This window comes from Betta splendens, chromosome 4 (genome assembly GCF_900634795.4).
Source record: "Betta splendens chromosome 4, fBetSpl5.4, whole genome shotgun sequence".
In the NCBI taxonomy this organism is placed as follows: Eukaryota; Metazoa; Chordata; class Actinopteri; order Anabantiformes; family Osphronemidae; genus Betta; species Betta splendens.
The window spans coordinates 15790786-15810550 of NC_040884.2; the positions used below are offsets into that span (position 1 = coordinate 15790786).

General features: G+C 46.0%; 1 protein-coding gene across 3 annotated transcripts in view; it reads left to right on the forward strand.

Annotated features, from left to right (window-relative positions):
- The window catches only part of cntnap2a (contactin associated protein 2a), a 191365-nt gene that overhangs the window by 49678 nt on the left and 121922 nt on the right, over positions 1-19765 (forward strand). The window contains exon 1 of one of the 3 annotated variants that reach the window (XM_055508675.1): positions 24-75. The exons of 1 other annotated variant lie outside the window; for it this stretch is intronic. In XM_055508675.1, the coding sequence (XP_055364650.1) occupies positions 39-75 (37 nt within the window). In that variant the 5' untranslated portion in view covers positions 24-38. Of the gene's footprint in view, positions 1-23; positions 76-6994; positions 7204-19765 lie in introns of those variants that run through there. One more of the 3 variants, XM_029147355.3, reaches the window with a different exon arrangement.

Below are 19765 nucleotides of genomic sequence, written 5' to 3' on the forward strand. Positions count from 1 at the left end.
GTGCATTTTTCTAAAGTATTGTTTGTCTTTTCTTTTGCATGGACACGGATCAAACCCTCCCACTGACGTCTACAGGTAAGTGTTGATGTACAACTGTGTGTGTGTGTGTGTGTGTGTGTGTGTGTGTGTGTGTGTGTGTGTGTGTGTGTGTGTGTGTGTGTGTGTGTGTGTGTGTGTGTTTCGTACTTACTTATATCAGAGTTTTCATCAGCTCAAAAGTGTGCCAAAAGTCTCTGCTTGTGACTTTTGGCACTGACAAACTATTATGTCGTTTGCTGTAATGGCTTCGTTGCCTCTTCTAGGAAAATTACGGTCACATTATTTTGTCTTTACGGACTAAATAAACTGATTACATCGGCGTGATTGCTTCTGACAAGCTGAAGTCAAATCCTGGCTGAATAGGGTTTTGATGGCTCTAACTTGATTTTCTTCAGATTTTGCCGTAAGCCACACTTTGTGTGTCTGCTGAGTGGCACCCTGCCAATAATATCAAGCCTCCGCACACATTCATCCTGCTGCCTATGTTAAAATGCTTTCAGAGAGGAGGAGATGAAATATCTTATTACTCATATTGTAAGGCTACAGTAGGTGGCAGCTGATTTATTTGTTTTTGTGTTGTGTAGTAGTTTTTCTTCTGTGTGGGTGTGCAGCATGAAGGTGTTTTGGGCTATTTTTCCTCCTCGTTCAATTGTGTAATTATCTCATGTAATTAAAAATCAATGCCTTTCCCCACTCCTCTCTAATCTCTCACTCGCCGCTATTTGATATATATTTTGTGTCTCATTTTTCTCAGTGCTTCTGCTTCTCTGTGCTTTTTCATTCTGCCCAATTTGTCACGTCGCCGCCGAGGCTGCATAGGTGTGACTTGGCTTGGGCTTGGAACACAATAAATTGCATTGTTTTCTTGAAGAATTATGAAAACTACATGTCCATTGCAGCGGACAAATTGGCATTAAATTGCCTTTTCGGGATTTGAATCAGTGCGTGTGATTCTCTGGGCTCTGTTGTTTCAAAGTGGATCGCAAGTTTTTTTACAACTTGGAAAGAAAAACAGATGGCCTCAAATAGATATTTTTTTTCCTCCTTTTATATTTTGTAATTCCAGGTGGTGGTAAAGCAAGTGAAAGTATTTATGCATGTGTGTTTAGAAACATCTGTTGATAATCTATTTTTTACACATTTCTGTATCTTTTGAACCTAAAGGCACTATCTTTCTTTAGCTGCTTAATAATAATAATAATAATAATAATAAAACGTATGATCAGAGGTGGAATGTGACCACATTAATGTTATGCGTCACCTTGTCTCACCCTAAGTCCACCATGTACCGTGAAACACCTTGAGTTTGTCGTAATCGGGCGCCATTATACATTTATGACCACCTTGTGGGGACGTTGCGGGCGTCCGCTCGTCAGCAACTGATTAGTTAGAAACGCTGGCAAATGCAGCAGCTTGATCCCAAATCCTGTCACCCCCTCACCCCCCCCCTTTACCCCACCTTCCTCTTAATGAGCCACATTTGCGGCGCGCGAGACGGGAAGGTTTCCCAGTCCGCCCGCGTCAAGATGACGGCTATTAGGAGACACCAACAGCTGGTGGAAGGTGGAATTAGGGAAGAGGTAGTTAGATGGGAGCTGACAGACGGAGGCGGCGGCCGGAGGAAGGCGGAAGAGGCAGTGGAGCAGCGAGAGAGAGGTGCCGGTCAGCGCGCACCTTGGGCCACGCGCGTCCTGTAGACGGCTCACCTTGTCGCCTAGTGAAGGACGGCGGCAGGAAGGAAGGAGGCTGGTGAAGACACTAAACGTCCTCCAGAGCTGCTCAAAGAGGAATAACACAGCGTGATGCATAATGCGAATGCAACTGCAGCGACAGTGACTGGTGCTGGTGTTGCAGCAAACCTCTCATTAGTTCTGTCATTGGAGAGTCTGCTCAGGGCTGTTGCCATCATTAGCGAGCGACAGACCAATGTACCAGGCATCGAAACAAGGGACGGAGAGAGCGGAGGAACATTAGAACCGGGGCGGCGGCGCGGGGCCGAGGTTCTATTGAGCTTCCACAGCCTCGGCTCCTCTCTTCCTCCAGGATTATGATGTAAGAAGCTCTGTCCCGAAGCAGAGGGGAAGCTCTGCGTTTGTGACTCGAACGCATGAAGGTAATTTTCTGCTTCAGGCAGCCAGGAGAAGTGCAGTACAAGGACCGGAGCAATGACCTGTCAGTGCGTTACACAGGGAGGCGAGAGCACCAAACCCGCTGTCCCTGCTATGGTTCACGTCCCCTCAACGTCTGGAATGTCCTCATCAACTCATTTCATTGCTCCTCAGGTGGTCGAACGCAAGGATCTGCAACATAAGCCCATTATTGAATCAAGTCGGTCTCTACCATGTGCTTCAATGACTAATGGAAGCGCATTTGTTTGCGCTTTCAACCTGACTTCCACGTGTGCACGAGTAGCGGTGCAGAGAATTACCAAGCCCATTCTCCCGTTCACTCCCGCTCCCCCTCGTATATTGATCGTTGTGTTTGAAATCCACAGTCGTCTCCACGAAAAACATGAAAAACAACGGCGTCGTAAAAAGCTTTACCACAGACTCCCGTGAATATAGACGCTTTGGCGCGTCGCAGCGGGGAAGCGCTGCTGGCCAATCAGGAAGTAGTTCACCCCACCAAAATAAATGCTCAAAATCACATACATTAGCTTTTTCAGCCAGCTTCGTTTTTCTTTAGGTTCATTTAGTTTTAGAAGGTTTTTTTCCCTGTGGTCCACTGGAGAGTTTATCTCTAGAACGTAATTTAAGTTCAAACCAAGCACAACTTCCAAACCCCACTGTGTAAAGTCTGCCTTAATGTATCACACTAACGGCCATTCTGATAGAAAACAAGACGAGGGCAGCTGATTTCCATCTCTCTGTTCTCCGCTCACCTTTATCTCAGCCAGTAATTCTTGTTTAACTGATGAGACTCCCCTGCTGTAGCGTTTACTATAATTGGTCAGACACCTGAGCCTCCACTTTTATTTGAAAGCGAATGACACGGCTCCGCGCTTTAAGTGCGCACTTTTCCATCCCTCCCCCCGCGAAGGAAGATCTGCCTGAGACTCAATCTGGAAACAGAATCAAAGGCAACGATCCCCTGGGTGGAAAAGACGCGACGGCGTGATGTAAATTGTGTCACGCGCGTCACAATATAGTTGAAAAAGCTGCATTATCGCAACGCCACAAACCGTTGTTTTCAAAAACACCGTGGCAGTTTGTCCCGGGAACAAAAATATGACTTATCCTCCGGACCCACGGCGGCGCACGTGATCGGTCCCAACAAGCCACAGCCGCGTGATTATGTCGCGTCGCGTTGGTATTTTTACGTTACCGTGTCTCTGAGGATCTCTCCTTTTTGAGCAGCTCTGCCGTGAGTACGAGTACAAGAAGTGGGTGAGCGGGTGATAAAGAGGTGAAGCCGTGAAAGCAGGGCGGTGACGGGTGAGGGAGGAAGGCGGGGGCGCGCGAGAGAATGAAAGAGTCGAAGGTGGGAACACGTGACCGCAGACGAAGGGAACGAGGATGTAATGAGGCGACACGGAGGAGAGAGAGAGAGAGAGAGAGAGAGAAGGAAGGGAAAAGTAGAGCACGCAGGATACAACAGACAAAGAAATACAAAACGAAGAAGCAAATACTGTATGTGAGCGCCTCAGCTTTTTTTAGCCTTAGGAACTAAACAAATGAGAGATGGAAGTAAATGCACATGTAGCTTTAATGGATTACACAGACTGAGGCGACAGCGAGGAAAAGGAGATGTTCTTCTGCTTTGCATACGTTCTCTCCCACCTGCCGAGACGGAATTGATCCTTATTACCTTTAATCTTCCCGGCAGAGGGAACAAACGCTGTTTGTCTCGGGTGACAACGCTCGTTGATCCTCCCTCGTTCCTTCTCTGAGACGACAGCAGCTCGTGCTGTGGCCGGTTGCGAGGTGGAGCGTCAGCCCCGGCAGATGTTGGCTCCAGATCAGATGCTGTGTCCAGATGCGGGCGCCCCGCTCCCGGCCCGGCCCGGCCCGGCGCGCGCCCGCGCCCGCGCGCTTCTCCCGATCCCCGACAAACCCTCCACGGTTCGTCCCTCCGTTTAATCAGTTCTTAATTTTTTGCTTGATGTTCCACTGTCACCTCCAATCTCCCACGCTGTTCCGGCGTCTGCCTTCGCCGCGGCTGCCAGCGCCGAGCCGTCGCCGTGATCGATCACCGTTATTACCGCATGTTCTCCATTACGCCGAAGCAGCGCGTGCGCGTCTGAACGCGGGCACACGGAGCGGTGATCGCCGCCAAGGAAACCTTCCAACATGGGCCTCGTGCCAGCAGACACATAAACACAACTATACTGTACGTGTGGTGCAGTACGTATGGTAGCTGGTGCTTTATTTGCTCTATTTGGCCCAATCCTTCTTCTTTAATGTCATAATGTTGGAATTTTGTTGAGACTGCTATTAATTCACCTGAATGATTATTTTGGAAGGTGTATTATTTGCTGGTATTCAATAGTGTGACCCTATTTTACTACTGCAGGCTAATAGCAGAGCACAGAACAGGTGCAGCAGTCGTACTCGCGTCTCAGAGGGAAGAGGCACACATAAGTTCTATGTGCACACATGCGGCACACAGCAGCGACTGTGAGCCCAAACAAAAGTTGCGAGTCGCCGCTGAAAAGCCCAGAGACAGTTGTGAGACGGCCGGCCTTGTTATTGGAGTGGAATGATGGAGTGCACCGCAGGCTGAGAGAGCACATCTCAGGGAAAAGAAGGGGAAGAACAAGAGGAGATGCAGCGGAAGAGACGAGAACACAGACCCGAGCCCGTGGTCAGTGCTGTACTGTACTTCTTCAGTCCCGACTTTGATGTCCTTTAATCACAAAATCCATTACAAGCCGACCGGACTCGGTGCAGAACATCTCAGCGCCCCAAACCACGGAACCGCTTCCTGTCTGTGTACATGCATTAGTATTATTCTTGTTCTTGTTTGCGTGTGTCTGTATGTAAATGAGAGGTAAGTGACAGATTTAGACCTTAGAGGAGGCATAAAGTATTTTGGTCTCGGTGTTTTTTCTGCCTCATTGAATAGATATAAACCTGACAAAGGGAATTTAGCCTTTGCTCCGTGTGCACATCTCCAGAATTTAAAGCCTCTTTTCTGCAGGGCCCTGTGTTTTTGGTAAGATTAGCATAAGACGTAGCTTCGCTGAGGGAAAGTGGAGGAAAATGCTGCTATAGATTATCCAAGCGGCGTCAACAAGCGCCTGCTGAAGCGCGTCTGCTTAAAATTTTATTTGGCGCTTTGATTTTTTTTTTTCATGGTTGCAGCTCCAATTATTAGCATGTTTCTCAATTCGTGCTCAAGGAAGGAGGCGATTTAAGGACTGTGATTAAATTATGAGAGAAAATGGAGTGGGACGACGCGTCTTCACACAGCAAAACAGGGAGGAAATTAGTCACTTGTTTTTTTTAAGGGCTTCACGTAGAAATTAGCGCGTCTGTTTTCCAAGTCGCTGCGAAACCTGCTCGAGGGTCTGGCGTTAGCGATGAGGCTCGTCGGAAGCGGCCGTGGTGCCGGGGGACAGTGGCTGGGGCACGCTGGGACAAAAGCAACTGAATGTGCTGTTTGAACAATAACCGTTCACGTCCAGCTAATTCAATTAACAACGACACATTAGCATTTGAAGCACTCCAACCGCTGCAGCAACTTAACGTCAGCTCCCTCCGATGATGATGATGCTCCTGTTTTGTCCTCTGTCACATCCAACCACTCACACTGTACCACACATCTTATTCCAGAGCATCACTGTGCTCCACTCGACTCTGCCCTTGATCCACTTAGACCCCTCCTTTTGATCCGTTGCCCAATTATTTTTGTCATTTGCACGGCACCAGATAAGATCCAGCCGTGATAGTGCTTCTTTTTAAATGGTTGCAGGCTACAGCTTAGTTTGCTCATCCCTCTGATATTTTCACTTCGGTTTTTGAATCCAAATGAAGTCGTTTCCTCCATTATTCACATATAGTTGAATGTTAACACGTTTTGTTAGTTCGACTAATTAACTCATACAGTAAGAACACACTGCAGTAAACATACAGTGCAGTAGTACACATACTGTACTACTTCAAAGTCTTCTTCATGACCTTATTTCAGCCAGCTGACCTTCGGACGCCGGGCTGTTAAACGCTCCAGATGGACCGAGTCTGGTGCCAACATCAGCCTGTGAAACAGAAGTGGAACGAGAGACAGACGCGAGATGAAGCGTATTCTAGCAATGCAACGAGTTGCAAAATAGTCAATTGAGTTTGATTCATGCTCGGCTCGATCGGAGCGGCCCCAAGTCAAACACGGCCCCGCGTCTATTACGTCCACACCGCAGCAGCAGGCGCGGGCCTCGTAGCCTTAAAGTGGTGCTGGTTCGAAGTGAATCGCATTCACGCTGGTACGTGGAGGCTCCGGGAAACAGCCATGTCAAAGTTACCAAAGTAACTGCCAGGCGAATGAAGAGAGGCTATTTCTATCTTAAACACCAGCACAGACTCCCTGGAAGTGGAAGTGTGACCTGGGTTGACCTGCTTTAACCCGTGTGTGGGGGGGGGGACAGATCTGTTTCGCTTTGGGTCTTAATGCAGTCGTGAGCGTTTTCGGCCCAGACCACTCAAATAAAAATATACCCAGTTCTTCTGCTCGACATCCACTTTGCTCTTGGACAACACAGGCGGCCCAGAATAAACGCCCCAGACGTGGAAAACAAAAGCACGCAGGCCAAACAGACACTCATCCTGCAGCGAGGACATCCTGCGACGTGAAGAGCCTCTCTCTCTCTCTCTCTCTCTCTCTCTCTCTCCAGCTCTCGCTCGGCCGCGCACGGAGAACGGCGCCGGGGAAACGAGAGGTCCCCGCTTTCGGGCCGCACTCGCGCCGTGCCCGCGAGCACGCCATCAACTGTCTCATCCCCGCCGCCGCCGGGAGCCGCCTCGCATCTCATTCCGTCACGCCGACACGGCGACAGAGACGCAGCCGGCGACACAAAAAGCCGGAGAGGAGTAGGAAAACAGAGGGAAATGAAAGAGATACGATGGAGACGGAGGAGAACTGCGGCTGCAGCCGGAGATACCGGGTGCAGGGGCCTCTGCAGCTGCACGCTCTACTCTCCGCTTCTCTCTTCGCGCCTCCTTTATCTGAAAGGTGCTTCCTTACAACCTGGCACCTGTCATATTTCAGCTTTGTGATGCGTAGTACAGGCAGATAAAGAGGCAGGGAGTGATGGGGGGCCTCGGGTGACGGGACACAGGGCTTGAAAATGGGTGTTCAACAAAGTTCAAGGAGTCATCAATGCACGATAATCTGAGAGGCAGAATCCTTTGCTCTTCAGTAACTTCCTATATTTTATTATCTAGTTAATTCCTCTGATTAGGAAGGTTGGCAAAACAAAAAGTATAATACTGTAATAATTAGTTTTAATTAATGTTAATTTTACCCATTTGTGCATCCTAATCACCATTTATAGATCTTAATCTACAAATATGCAATAATTGCTTCTTGTATTTGGACATCTCCACTGAACATAATATCATAATATCCTGGTTTGTATCAAAGACTTTATTTACATGTCATGAACGTTAGTTTTTCCTCGTTACTGTACGTGTCCACATTTTTTTCAACTTTTCCCGTTTTAGCTCCCCCTGCCAATAAGTCCCCAAAGGTATATCTAGATATTACAGATGTAAGTACAAAGGATGAGAGAACCTGCCGTGGATTTCATTTCCTTGACACGTCGCAGGGTGTAGAAATTGTCCAAGTCTCCGAGGCTGCGATGCTTGATGTAAGAAGGATGTGTGTGTGTGTGTGTGTCTGTGTGGGTCTACATCAGTAGGTGTGTGTGGAAGTGATAAGGTGTTTGTACTCTATTCTGTAATGTATGAACATATGAACTTGTGTGGGTGAAAATGTGTATAGCATTCAACGCTTTGATCTCCAACAAATTCAGATTATTTATTTACGTATTTATTTTTCCCCTCGTGTGTGTGTGTGTGTGTGTGCGTGCGTGCGTGTGTGTGCGTGTGTGTGTGTGTGTGTGTGTGTGTGTGTGTGTGTGTGCGTGCGTGTGTGTGCGTGTGTGTGTGTGTGTGTGTGTGTGTGTGTGTGTGTGTGTGTGTGTGTGTGCGTGTGTGGTTGCGGTTGCGTGTGCACGGCGGTGCTGATGTGCGCAGCTGTAATGGAAGCTGTCCTGCAGCACGCGGCCCGGTGTCTGCAGCCGGGGAAGCTGTCATAAACAATCTGCTTCAGCGTCAGTTAACCAGCGAGCGTGGGAGAAGGGAGCGCGCTATAGGCTACAACCAGCCGCGCGCTCCCTAAATAGACCGACCCATCTGCCTAATGCGCTCAAATCTATGCAGGTGCAATAGTTATCCCCGGTGACGGGGTGATAGACAACAGGTCGCAGTGACACAGGCCGGTGGCTCCGCGAGGCGTTGAGCTCTGACAAAGAGCGCAGTCGAGGTGGATGTTCTGCTACGCTGCGAGAGCGGCGCGCGCTCAGAATGGGCTCCTGAGGGGAACGCGGCTTTCCAGGTTCAGACGATTTCACACGCGAGCAGGACGAGGGGCTGCTGTAATGTGCACTGAAAATACACTCCAACCTTGGAGGCGAGAAAATGCGCGTGGCAACGAGTAATTATCGCCAGTTTAAAGTGTCATTATGATTGTTGCAGCTTAACGTGGGCTGTAATTACGATAACAGGCTATATTATATATGATTGGGTGCTTGATCGATATCAGGCAGTTTGCAATAGCTGATGTTTCCTATCTTTATACTCTTAAAGTGACCAGATTAAGCTCAATTAGCTCAATTAGTGGCTTTCTTTTCTTCTGTATATGATTTTATAAGCTAAGTACTATAATAATTGCTACAATTATCCAACTTCATCTAAAGATGAAACTTAGCTCCATATTATGGCATCAAAATCCCAGCTTGTTACTCGTTCTCCGCACTTTTACATACGAGTCTCCTCCCTCCTGGTCAGAATTATTGGTAGATACTCTTTCTTAGAAGTGTTTTGAAACAACTTTCCCAAAATTGCAGCCGCTGTTTCCTGTATAACATCACCTCTCGGAGGGGTTAATGTCAGATCAGAACCGTCATCTTTAAAGGAAAAAAAACAACTCCACCCTAAATGAACAAAGGAATGCTAATGCGAACGAACGCATCTGATTCCTATATGATCCTGAAGCAGTGATGCAAGGCCGGTGAAAGACAAAATTAGCTTTTGGTCACTAGTTGATTATTGTTAAGTACTGGAGTTTCTGCAGTTACCCACTCTGTAGTTCTAGACTTCTTTCCAATGGTTTGAAGTTCTGCCGGTCCATTACACCTGTTCCTAGATGAGGTGCGTTAAAATAGTCCTTTCTAAGGCTGGTACCAGTAGATGAATGACTACAGCAACACCAAAGCTCCTGCGGGATCTCCTTTAAAATTCCTTACGCTTTCAACTTGCCTTTGTGTTGTTGTGTTTGTTTATCGCCGCCTTGGTTGTGGCCCAGTTTCCAGCCCGTCGCCGCTAATTAGGTATCTTCTAAAACCATCTCCCTGAGCAGGGGAGGTGTTCAGGCGACCCCGACTATATCTGTATTATGGCCCCTTATTGTTCAGAACTCCAAGGCGCCTCGGCGTCACCTCTCAGATTGTCGCTGATTGTAATAGCTGTCTGACAACAAGCGAACAAAATGCAGCTTCGCCCGCGCTATAGGTGAACGTTTTCCTCCATCATTATACAGCTGTTCGCCGCCGCTGATAATGGGAGCCTGTGCTGCCTGTTTGCGTCGCGATGCCTCGTAGGGTGGAACTTCTTGGATTGCTCGTAGGACATGAGGTTAATCAGTAAGCCGGGCTGGGCTTTTTGTCACTTCTGATGCAGCTCCAGCGCTGAAATATTCCCTGAAGCATCTTCTGAATTTAATGTGTCTGATGGATGGCGCGGCCACTGTACATCACATGCATGCTACGTAGATTCCCCATCTATCGCGCGCTCATGTGAAACCAGCGCACGTCCTGAGCGTCCTTTCGGTCCCTCTGTGGAGAATGGGGGTCCTAAAACTCTCAGCTCCGGCTATAATCCCAGGATGAATGTTTACGACAAGGATGTGATCCACATTCCCGCACGCGCGCGCTCCGGCTCTAACCACTATGTACAGATAGTGGACAAGTGAATGACGTTCCTGAGGAGACGGGTAATTCATTGTTATGGTCTTCCTAAGCAGATGACTTCCCTGGGTTCCCGCATGCAGCGCCTCCAGGGAATGATATCGGGATGCTTATCATTATGCAGCGCATAAGACAGGCAGAGCTGGGAAATTAAATTTACACAAAAAGCGGCAGTGAAAATCAACCAGCTGTCAAGTAAGCGTGTTCTGGTTTCGATTTGTGGAGGCACGGCGATGCTTTTCTTTAGAGCTCCACATACATTTTTGACACATCTTAGCATAATGTTTTCTTCTGCTGAAGTTTTCCTGCCCTTCGTGTAAAGACCCGGAAACAACTTTGGTCGGGAAAGTGAGCGAGATGATGCTTGTGATTGTTTTTACTCACAGTTCGCAAAGATTGGTTTGATTCACAAACTCTTGAGGTGAGATATCTTTGAACTCAGGACTTTCGTATAGGGTTCTGGGTTTTTGTTAAGAGTTGCAGCGTGTTTCAGCTCCTCTCCTGTCCTCTACTCCCTCGTAGCAGCCTCTGTCTCTTCTCCTTAATGCCCACTCTTCAGCTTTTACAGCTGCTGTGATCTGACCTAGCCTCTCTCTCGCTCTCTTCTGCAGTATCACTGCAGCTCCATCAATCACACACACACACACACACACACACACACACACACACACACACACACACACACACACACACACACACACACACACACACGCACAGGGCAGATCCGAGCTTATTGACTCACGTAGTATTAGACACACATACAACAATCTGCATTCATAAACCCGAGAACAGCTCAGCGGGGGATTAATTATTTTCAAATGTATATATATATGTACATGAATAATTTAAATCTAGAATCTAGTGTTTTTTCTATATATCTCTGGGTGGATTCTACCAATTTCTGCACATATTTCTGTTTCTGCAGCGCACAAGTTCTATTTTAGAGTGTCTGTCAGAGTTTTGTATTTACCGAACAGTAACACACGCAGTTTATTGGGTGCTCTGATGCACTGGAACTGTGGCAGGATGGGAGCATTAACTGCAGCTTACTCTAGTCTTTGATGAGCACCATTGTCATCTCCACATGGAGCATAATATGTGAATAATTGCAGCAAATAAAATGGCAAAAGCAAATGGCAGCTGAATATATAGAAAAAAAATTAACTGTACACTTCCATTACAGCAGGTGTTTATACACTGAAAGGCGTCAAGTCAATCCACAAAGAGACACTTATTATCTTGTGTATTCGCAATGAAAATGGTTTCTGAACATGGTTTGGTTAAAATAAATAGCTCTGAGTTAGTTGATGCTGAAGCTATTAACTCCAGACAGCTAATAGCATCATAGAGGCTTTCATTTCATGCTTTTTCCATGTGGATAATGCCAGGGAGAAATTGCTATTTCTTGCATAGTGGGACTAATTTCACATGAAAGGCAAAAAATCTCAGGACAATTTTGCCAGCTAATGATATGCCATCATGCTAATTAAAGAATTTCATCGCGTCTCAGTTGGAGAACAACAGACGCGGCTGCAATTATATGACAACATGACTATGTATTTTTAATTTAAGTACAGGGCAACAGGATGTTCAGAAGTGACTGCCTTTAATCATAAACGAGTAGTGAGACCAAGTGTAATTTGTCCCTGTTAATAAGTTAGTGGCACTTTTAAAGTCAGAATCCTTGTTGCTTTGAGTGGTGTGTGTTTTGCAGGTTGCACGCTTGTCCTGCTAATGAGCACTGAGACAAACTATTATTCACATTTCTGCCTCCTCAGAATAGGATTTCAAGATTCATCATCTTTAATTGCCAAAGTTGGAACATAACAAGGTAAATTTTTAAAACGAAGGCTGCGTTGCTCTAAAGTTACGACGACCACCTTTCAACGGGTCCTTTTAAATGGCCTGCAGCTGTGAATGGCGCCTGTCTTTACTGTATGTCTTGCTCTCTGCCTCTCATCCAGTGATAGTTACTGTACCATTATTTGAAGCCAAGCTCCCAAGACAATAAGACCAAGGTCGAAGCACATCCATCGCATCACCAGTCGTTTTGCTTGAGCTTCATGGAGGAACCAAAACCAGCAGACTTATATTTGCTAAGGTGCATATTAACAAGCCACAGTGCATCTGCTTAATGTGCCTGTTGGCAGTAATAAATATCTCAGGAATAATATTATCATTACACCGTAGGAATATGTGATATTACCCACCAAGACTGTTTGTCTATGTGACGTTAAGGCCGTATTTTTAACTACTGTTGCAAGGAAAGGATTCGATTAGCAAACAATTAGTTTATAAATCATAACGTGTGAGAAACGCTAATTGTTGCATTTGTGGTCTGGCTGCTTGTGCAGGCCTGTGGATATATGGGTGTCGCTGTCTTTGCTGACTCATGAGGAGCCATTAGGTACTTCTTCTACCTGCGTGTGTGGAGCTAAGTGATCCATGGTGCCTCAACAAATTATTTATTTATCATTAAATAATGACTCATCATTATGCCATAGTAGAGTATAAGGTTTATAGATGATTTCAGCAAATTTGCTGTCATTAAAATCCTTTGCTTTATTAGTTCATTAAACTTAAAGGGTTATAAATGGATCAAGGCTGATAGTTATGACTATAACAATGACGGAAGGTCTGCGTGAAGAGGAGGCAGCTGGATGCGATGGAACTTCTTTGTGCTTTGACTTTTACATGGGCAGTTTCTTTAGGTTGGGAGAAATTATTAATGTCATCTGCACCATGGAGTCCTGCCAGTTGCTGGCTTACCAGAACTCACACAGCGCAGGCCACCTACTGTACTGTCCTGTGTGTGGAGTCCTACAGGGAACAGGCAGCAGTCGCCTGTCTCCCAGTAAATGTTGGTAGAGAAGTATTTAAAACTTTTAGTAACTTCTCTGGGGTTTGAGTTTATTATTTTCCATTGCTAATGTTTTCATCCTCCTCCTCCTCTTCCATTTGCTTCACTCAAAACCAATCAATCTCTACTGTACCGCCATAATTACGCTAAGACGGAAGACAAAAAGACTGGGATGAAGTGCGAGAAGATGGCTATTGATGGTGGGGGGGGGGGGTTATAGAAACAACAGAGAGAAATGAAGCCGGGTCCAGTCGGATGAACAGAGGGATGTGCGAAAACCCGCCTCCTTGCACAAGCAGTGTTTAGCCAGTTTCTAATCCCCCATTAGCAGCAGAGGTAACCACCTCATCTGAAAGCAGCAGATACTGTTGACACCCCTCGCTCCAGAAACATCAGTTAATACACGATAAGCAAACACAGCTGGAGTTTCATTGCTGCGGCGAAAACAAAGCAACGCGGCGTAAGCCTCATTTTGTGCCGCTTGGCCGTGAGCAATGCTAATTCCCATTAATGCTGCCAGGTATTACCGACACGGAGAACAATGCCGAATCCTTGAGCTGCCGGAGCCGAGCACAACCTGGGCTTCCATTAGCCCGGTAGCGCTCACATAAACACACGCGCTCGTCCTGCTGTGGCTGGGAGCAAACACTGATGTATTTCCGAGCCCCTTATTCTAATCATGACCACAGATAACGGGACACAAGGAAAAATAATGGAGCTGAACTAAAATCTGCCTGCACGGCTACAGCAGCGCACACACATGCACGCACACACGTGCACACACGTGCACACACACACACACACACACACACACGCGCGCGCGCCAGCGACTGCTCTGCCGCTCACTCTCAAACACGCACGCGCAGCCTCCTCATTCTCATTAACCTGTGGAAGCCCCTCCGTGGCTTGGAGAGAGAACCCTAATTTGTCAGCCTGCCGTGGGTCTTGGAGCTGAAGGTTGTTAGCAAATGGAGCTCACCTCTAATTACTGCTGGACTTTCCTCAGCATGAACGTGCATGGGTATGTGCATGCAGATTCTTCACGTGAGTGCAAACATCACATGCTAAAGTATACTGTGTGCACATGCGTGTTATGAAAACGTTGCATCATGACGTCCTCGTGAATGCAAAGCAAAATCATCAATGTCATATGGTAAAACGTTATTAAGATGACAAACATTGACATTACTGTGTCATAACAAACTCAAATTTTTTTGTTTGAGAGGATGATAGTGTGTGACAGAGTGTAGGAGGAGTGAGTGGGTGAGTATCTTAGAGAATGCCTCACTCCAGTCAAACGTTCCTCACCACTGGAGCTCTGTGCTTCCATTCTCATTGACGTGTGAATTTAAAGCCACATGCAGCGGTTTTATACTTATGTGACCTGTGAATCCTGTACAATTTGCCATTTTTACAAATCTGCACACCTGTTGAGTGAATTGTGGTCTCGCTTGATGTCAGGCAACACTTTGGTGCCTACGAATGAAAGGCAACGCTGGGAAAATAGCAGTGTGATAGCAGCATCTGTCCGTGTGTGTGTGTGTGTGTGTGTGTGTGTGTGTGTGTGTGTGTGTGTGTGTGTGTGTGTGTGTATGTGTGTATGTGTGTGTGTGTGTGTGTGTGTGCAGCCTGTGTCTAATCCTCCACTACATGTTTACATCTCTTTATATGTAGAGGTCTACGGAGACTAATTCTTGAGTCAATGCTGTGTTCTTGATGGATCGCCTAATGTCTAGTGAAAATGATTGATTATTGCATTATATGAATGCTGAAGCTAAATTAAAGCAGGGCTGATCAAGTGTCTTGTTAAAGGACACTTAAGCAAGGCAGATGCTGGATGAATCTGGAAAGCGAGGTGCACTGTTTGGCAGAGTCTGCATCAGTGTGGATTATTCTGAATCCAAGTTAATTGGACATTTGTGCAATATAGTTTTGTGGAATATGTGTCCATGCCTGGCACATTTTTATTATCATCCAGAAGATTACTCAAACTGATGACAGGGGTTCATTACTAGGTCCAAGCCGCACTTGTTACAAAGGAACACGATAGATTAAGGCAAAAGCAATTACACATTTCTGCCATAGAACAGTAGTGTGAGGTTCAAGTCAAGTCTTGCACAGACGCAACAGATCGCCTTTTGTTTCTCAGCATGAGTTTTAGCAACAGTATGACAAATGGGTGGAGGGAGGGATATTATGAGCTTCCCTTGCCAGAATGGCAGCAAATCATCTTTATGAGCACGCAGGAGGGCACACAGAAGCTTGTAGTTTCTCCATGACGGGTGCAGAGGAAATGGCTGAGTCCAAAGCAATCGCCAGTGATTCACCGATCACCTGGATGGTCTCAGCTCAGGTGCAAAGAACCAACCAGCGTGCGCATGTTGTCGATGCTTCATCTGTGTTTTTAAAGATTTAGACAGTAACCGGGGTTGTGTGTGGAAACCGATGGTGGAGAAGTAGGAACGGTTGAGAAGAAAGAGCTGGAGAAGCAGGAGCCACTCGGCTATTAATAATTCTGCAGGAGAATCCAGCTGTTGTTGTTTTAAAAGTCCTCTAAGAGAGGACTCTGATATAAAAGTACTGTTCCATCACGTGGTCAGACATACTGAAGACTCAGTTCTCTTCATGTTTTGCCCGTGATATCTGACGAAACCTTTAGTTATCGTTGGGGATCTTTAAGCTAAATGTTTTACCTGCTCGAGACCCGCTGTTAATTGGAATCCAGTAGTGTAATTGAGGCTATATGCAGCTATAGATTATCTTTCCATTTCACTTTCTAACCTTGATGGATTGTGCTTATCAACCTAATTAAAACTGGCACCCACTGGCTGCCCAATGTATTCTCAACCCTGCGGTTTTGCTGGATGAACAGCCACCACAGCTAAAGCAAATACTGTAAAATGCAGATTGGAATTACAGTAAAACATTTGCGGCCGAGGAAAAAACCCTACTGCAGCTGCTTCACATCTTATTTTTAAGCAACACCACTATTGTTTCTCCTGACCTTTCTTATTATAGCAGCGGTCTTGAAGCATATAATCACAAAAGCATTTCTGTTCGTGTTTGAACTAATTTAATACCATTACACCCACTAACCAATAAGTCAGCTCCCACGGTCCCATCAGGGTTAATGTGTGATGGTATTTTAATGGCCTTTGAATGAAACCCCTTCCCACCAGAGGAAATATAGGAAATAATTAAAATCCCTTTGTTACTAGCATTGTGCAACACATTTCCAGTACACAGGAAGGTTACAACTTCTACTTACTGTCTCTAAGGGCCGACATATGAATGTGATTTATCAAATGTGTACAGTATCAGCCTGGAAGCCCAGTTCGGCCATTATCTGATGTCACCAGAGAAGAATTGCTCTAATAATGTCCAGACTAGATTCATTTTGTTGGATAAATTAAGCTCGGTTGAGTGAACGTGAACCCGATGCCATGAAGGTGTGAACCCACCTAAACCTCATTGTTACAGTACCATGAGCACGCAGATAATACTGGATCTGCTGGATACTGGATAAATACATAACCACCACGTCTTTCAATTATTGTTGAGCCATGACTTGTTGCTGCTCTAGAATAGGACAAGCATTTGTTTTGGATCTCTAAAAGGCTGTGGACACGGTTCTTCCACTGTTTGATCATAGTTTTGTTTCACTAATAGGTAAAAGTATTCATAAAATATTCATCAGACTTTTTTTAAACCTCCTGAATTTCTGAACTCCCCTTCACTCAGAGACTTGAATGACAGCAGTGCCAGTTGTTGATTACATAATGAGCTGCTACCTTAGAAAATCAGGTGCTAATTACATGCAGATTGTGAGAGCAAATTGAATGAAAGGTGTAGCACGGATTTACCCTGCACTTCTATATACTGTATGGATTCAGACCTTTACTGCACCCGCCTCATTTATTATGGAGCCTGCCACATTGTCGCTGTTGGCCATGCTTTGGGCCACAAAAGGTAAAGTAAACAACACAATATACACAACTTCTAGTCTTGTGGGAGCTGGTGAGGAGCATGTGTGCTGGCAGTCGTCCCAGTCCTCCCTTTACAGCATCTCCTGCATTTCATTGAATGATAGCTGAGTAGGTCATTGTTGTTATTCTACTAGTCCGTGTGCCGCAGTTCAGCGTCATGGTGACACAGGTGTCCCCAGCTGGGGAGAGGAAACGCTTCCTGTGCCTCACACATCATCAAATCAGCTGTTTTTGTTTTTCAGAATAGGCACTGATAACTAATCACATAGTGGCTTGTACGTTAATGATCATATTGTGCAAGATGGCTCCCTCGAATGAAGCGCTGGCCTCAGGGACTTGGTACGTGCTGGAGGGATACCACGTTTTTTTAATAGATGTCCTAACTTCCTGTCATGTCAAATATGAGGACAGCTTCTGCATGCATGCACTGATTAATAAATGACTATAGACATGTGGGTCCTAAGTGCATCGTTTGTCCCCACTGTGACTCTTGCAGCTTCTGATGAGTGAAGCGACAAGCGGTGGATGATGTCTCGGGGCGATTAGCCTGCATAGGGCAGGGCTCTGTGTTCTGTGGGCATTGGCTGCTCCATACATAGTGCAGCTGGACGTGTGAATGAAGTTGGAAAGACTGAGGAAGGAATGGGAGGCTCAGAGCAGAATGTTAAGTGGTCCACACGTAGACACTGAGAAGCAGTAGGTCAAAGAAGAAAAGGAGGCAGGGAAACTAACAAAGCATCCTGGTTGCCCTGGTAACGACGTGACTGACGTGAAGTGTGAATGAGATTTTGGTTCTGGTTCTGGTTCGGTTTCCCGGAGAAAGGCCAGCTTCTGTTTTTAAATGTGTAACCTGCTAATTCAAAACTGTAAAATGTATTAGGTCTGTTTCTCCTCCTTAAAATGTTGCTGGTTTGGACTTATGAATAAGTTACTGGATTAATAAATGGCATAAAAACCAAGGTTATTGTAAGGGATGCAAAAAACACCCTAGTTTGATTACTGGAGCTAATGAAGAAATGGAACTTGGAGGTTTGCGCCAGTCAAGGCGAAGGCCAAGACAAAGGGAGATAGGTTCAACCAGTTATTCTCCAGGGAAATACATGGAGGCGTCATCAAAGAACTTGGTCACTTCTACTCTTTGGCCCAGACTTATTGTTTTGGTGCCATCAGCAGGCCTTGTTGAGGAAGTGCAGAAGATCTTGAGCGTTTTCTGGTTCGGTCAGTCCTACATGTCTCTGGCAGAGAGAGTGCAGGGGCTAATAAATATTCTCTTCAGAACTGGCTTCTAGGTTGCACACAGCACAGACCCTGCTCCATGGCTGCGCTCGTCCCTGCCTGGATCTCGCTTGGCCTCTGAGTTACAGCCGGAAGGCTCAGATTAGATAAACTGCCGCTCCTGCTGAGGTCTTCTGAAGTTGACTTGCCTGGATTTCAACTGTTTAACAGTTCAATCACGGGTGTCTGGCAGCCAATCAAGGCCACGCGCATGTCGACCACCCTACCAGAATCCCCTTCTACAATCATTGTTTTAAAACCTTCAGTTGTCTGAAGCCGCCATTATTAGACAGACACCACTGACACGAAATCCAGGAGAAATGCTCAGCAGCAATATGAGAAGGACGTCAGTGTCTGTGCCAGAGAGTTTGCCGAATATTGTCATGTTGTTCACTATTGAACGTTTTTCTCGATCCTGCTGCTAGAAGGCGGTGGGCTCCCCTATTTCTTGAGAACACCATAGCTTTTACACAGTTGTAGTAAGAGTCTAGAGTGTCTAGAGAGAGTCTAGAGCTGCAGGGTGCCGTGTATCCCTGACCTGACCCCTAGAGGATGATAATAAATGAGGCAGTAGCCACAGACGGACACAGGGTAAGAATGAGTAGAATCTTTGTTGGCGTGAGCATTTATAGAACCTGCACAATTGTTGCTGTTTCATGCATAGGAATAGAAAACCTTTGTTGAGATGTTAAAGAAAAGATTCTGTCAGTGAATTCTGTTGAACCTTGACCTCCCTTTTCATACCTGTGGAAACAATCTTTAAGGTTGACAGCAGGAGAGACACTTGAGGTGTAGGATGCAGCTGCAATTCACGCCGCTTTGGAATTTTCTGTCTGTGTGCAATCAGGCTAGAGAAACAAAACAGCTGCTTGTTGATGGAAAAAGTGGGGATACGTTCGCTAAAATCAGTCTCAAATGTGTCACGCGTCACCCAGTAAAAAGACCGGACGCGTTGTTTACACCGTTTAATCGTTGAATTCTACAGTAGAGACGGTTTTAATTTCTCTCAGCTGTTGGAGGCTAGTAGGAAAGAGACATCCAGCAGCTGGAGTATCACAAAAAACAGTGTGGGGAATGTGAAGGAGGGAAAAGAGCCAAAGTGAAGGTGCTATGAAACCAGTTGGTGCAGGCTTTGTTGTTCCATGGGGAGCCAAGGGAATATACTGTACTGTACAATCAAAGGGAATAAAAGAGGGGCCAAAGCGATAAATCCATTAGGCACAATGGTGAAACATCTGTTAAAAAAAAATCACTGAAAAGCTGGAGATGGAACCACATCTGACACAACGGCCCTCCTGAAGGATGCTTCTTTCCTAAGCTGTCCCCAAGTGGAGAATTAAACAAAGGACAACCTGCTATAAGCCCAGTGAAATGACAGGGTGGCTGAGCAGTCAATGCCAGCAGCTTTCAACCTCATCTTTATAT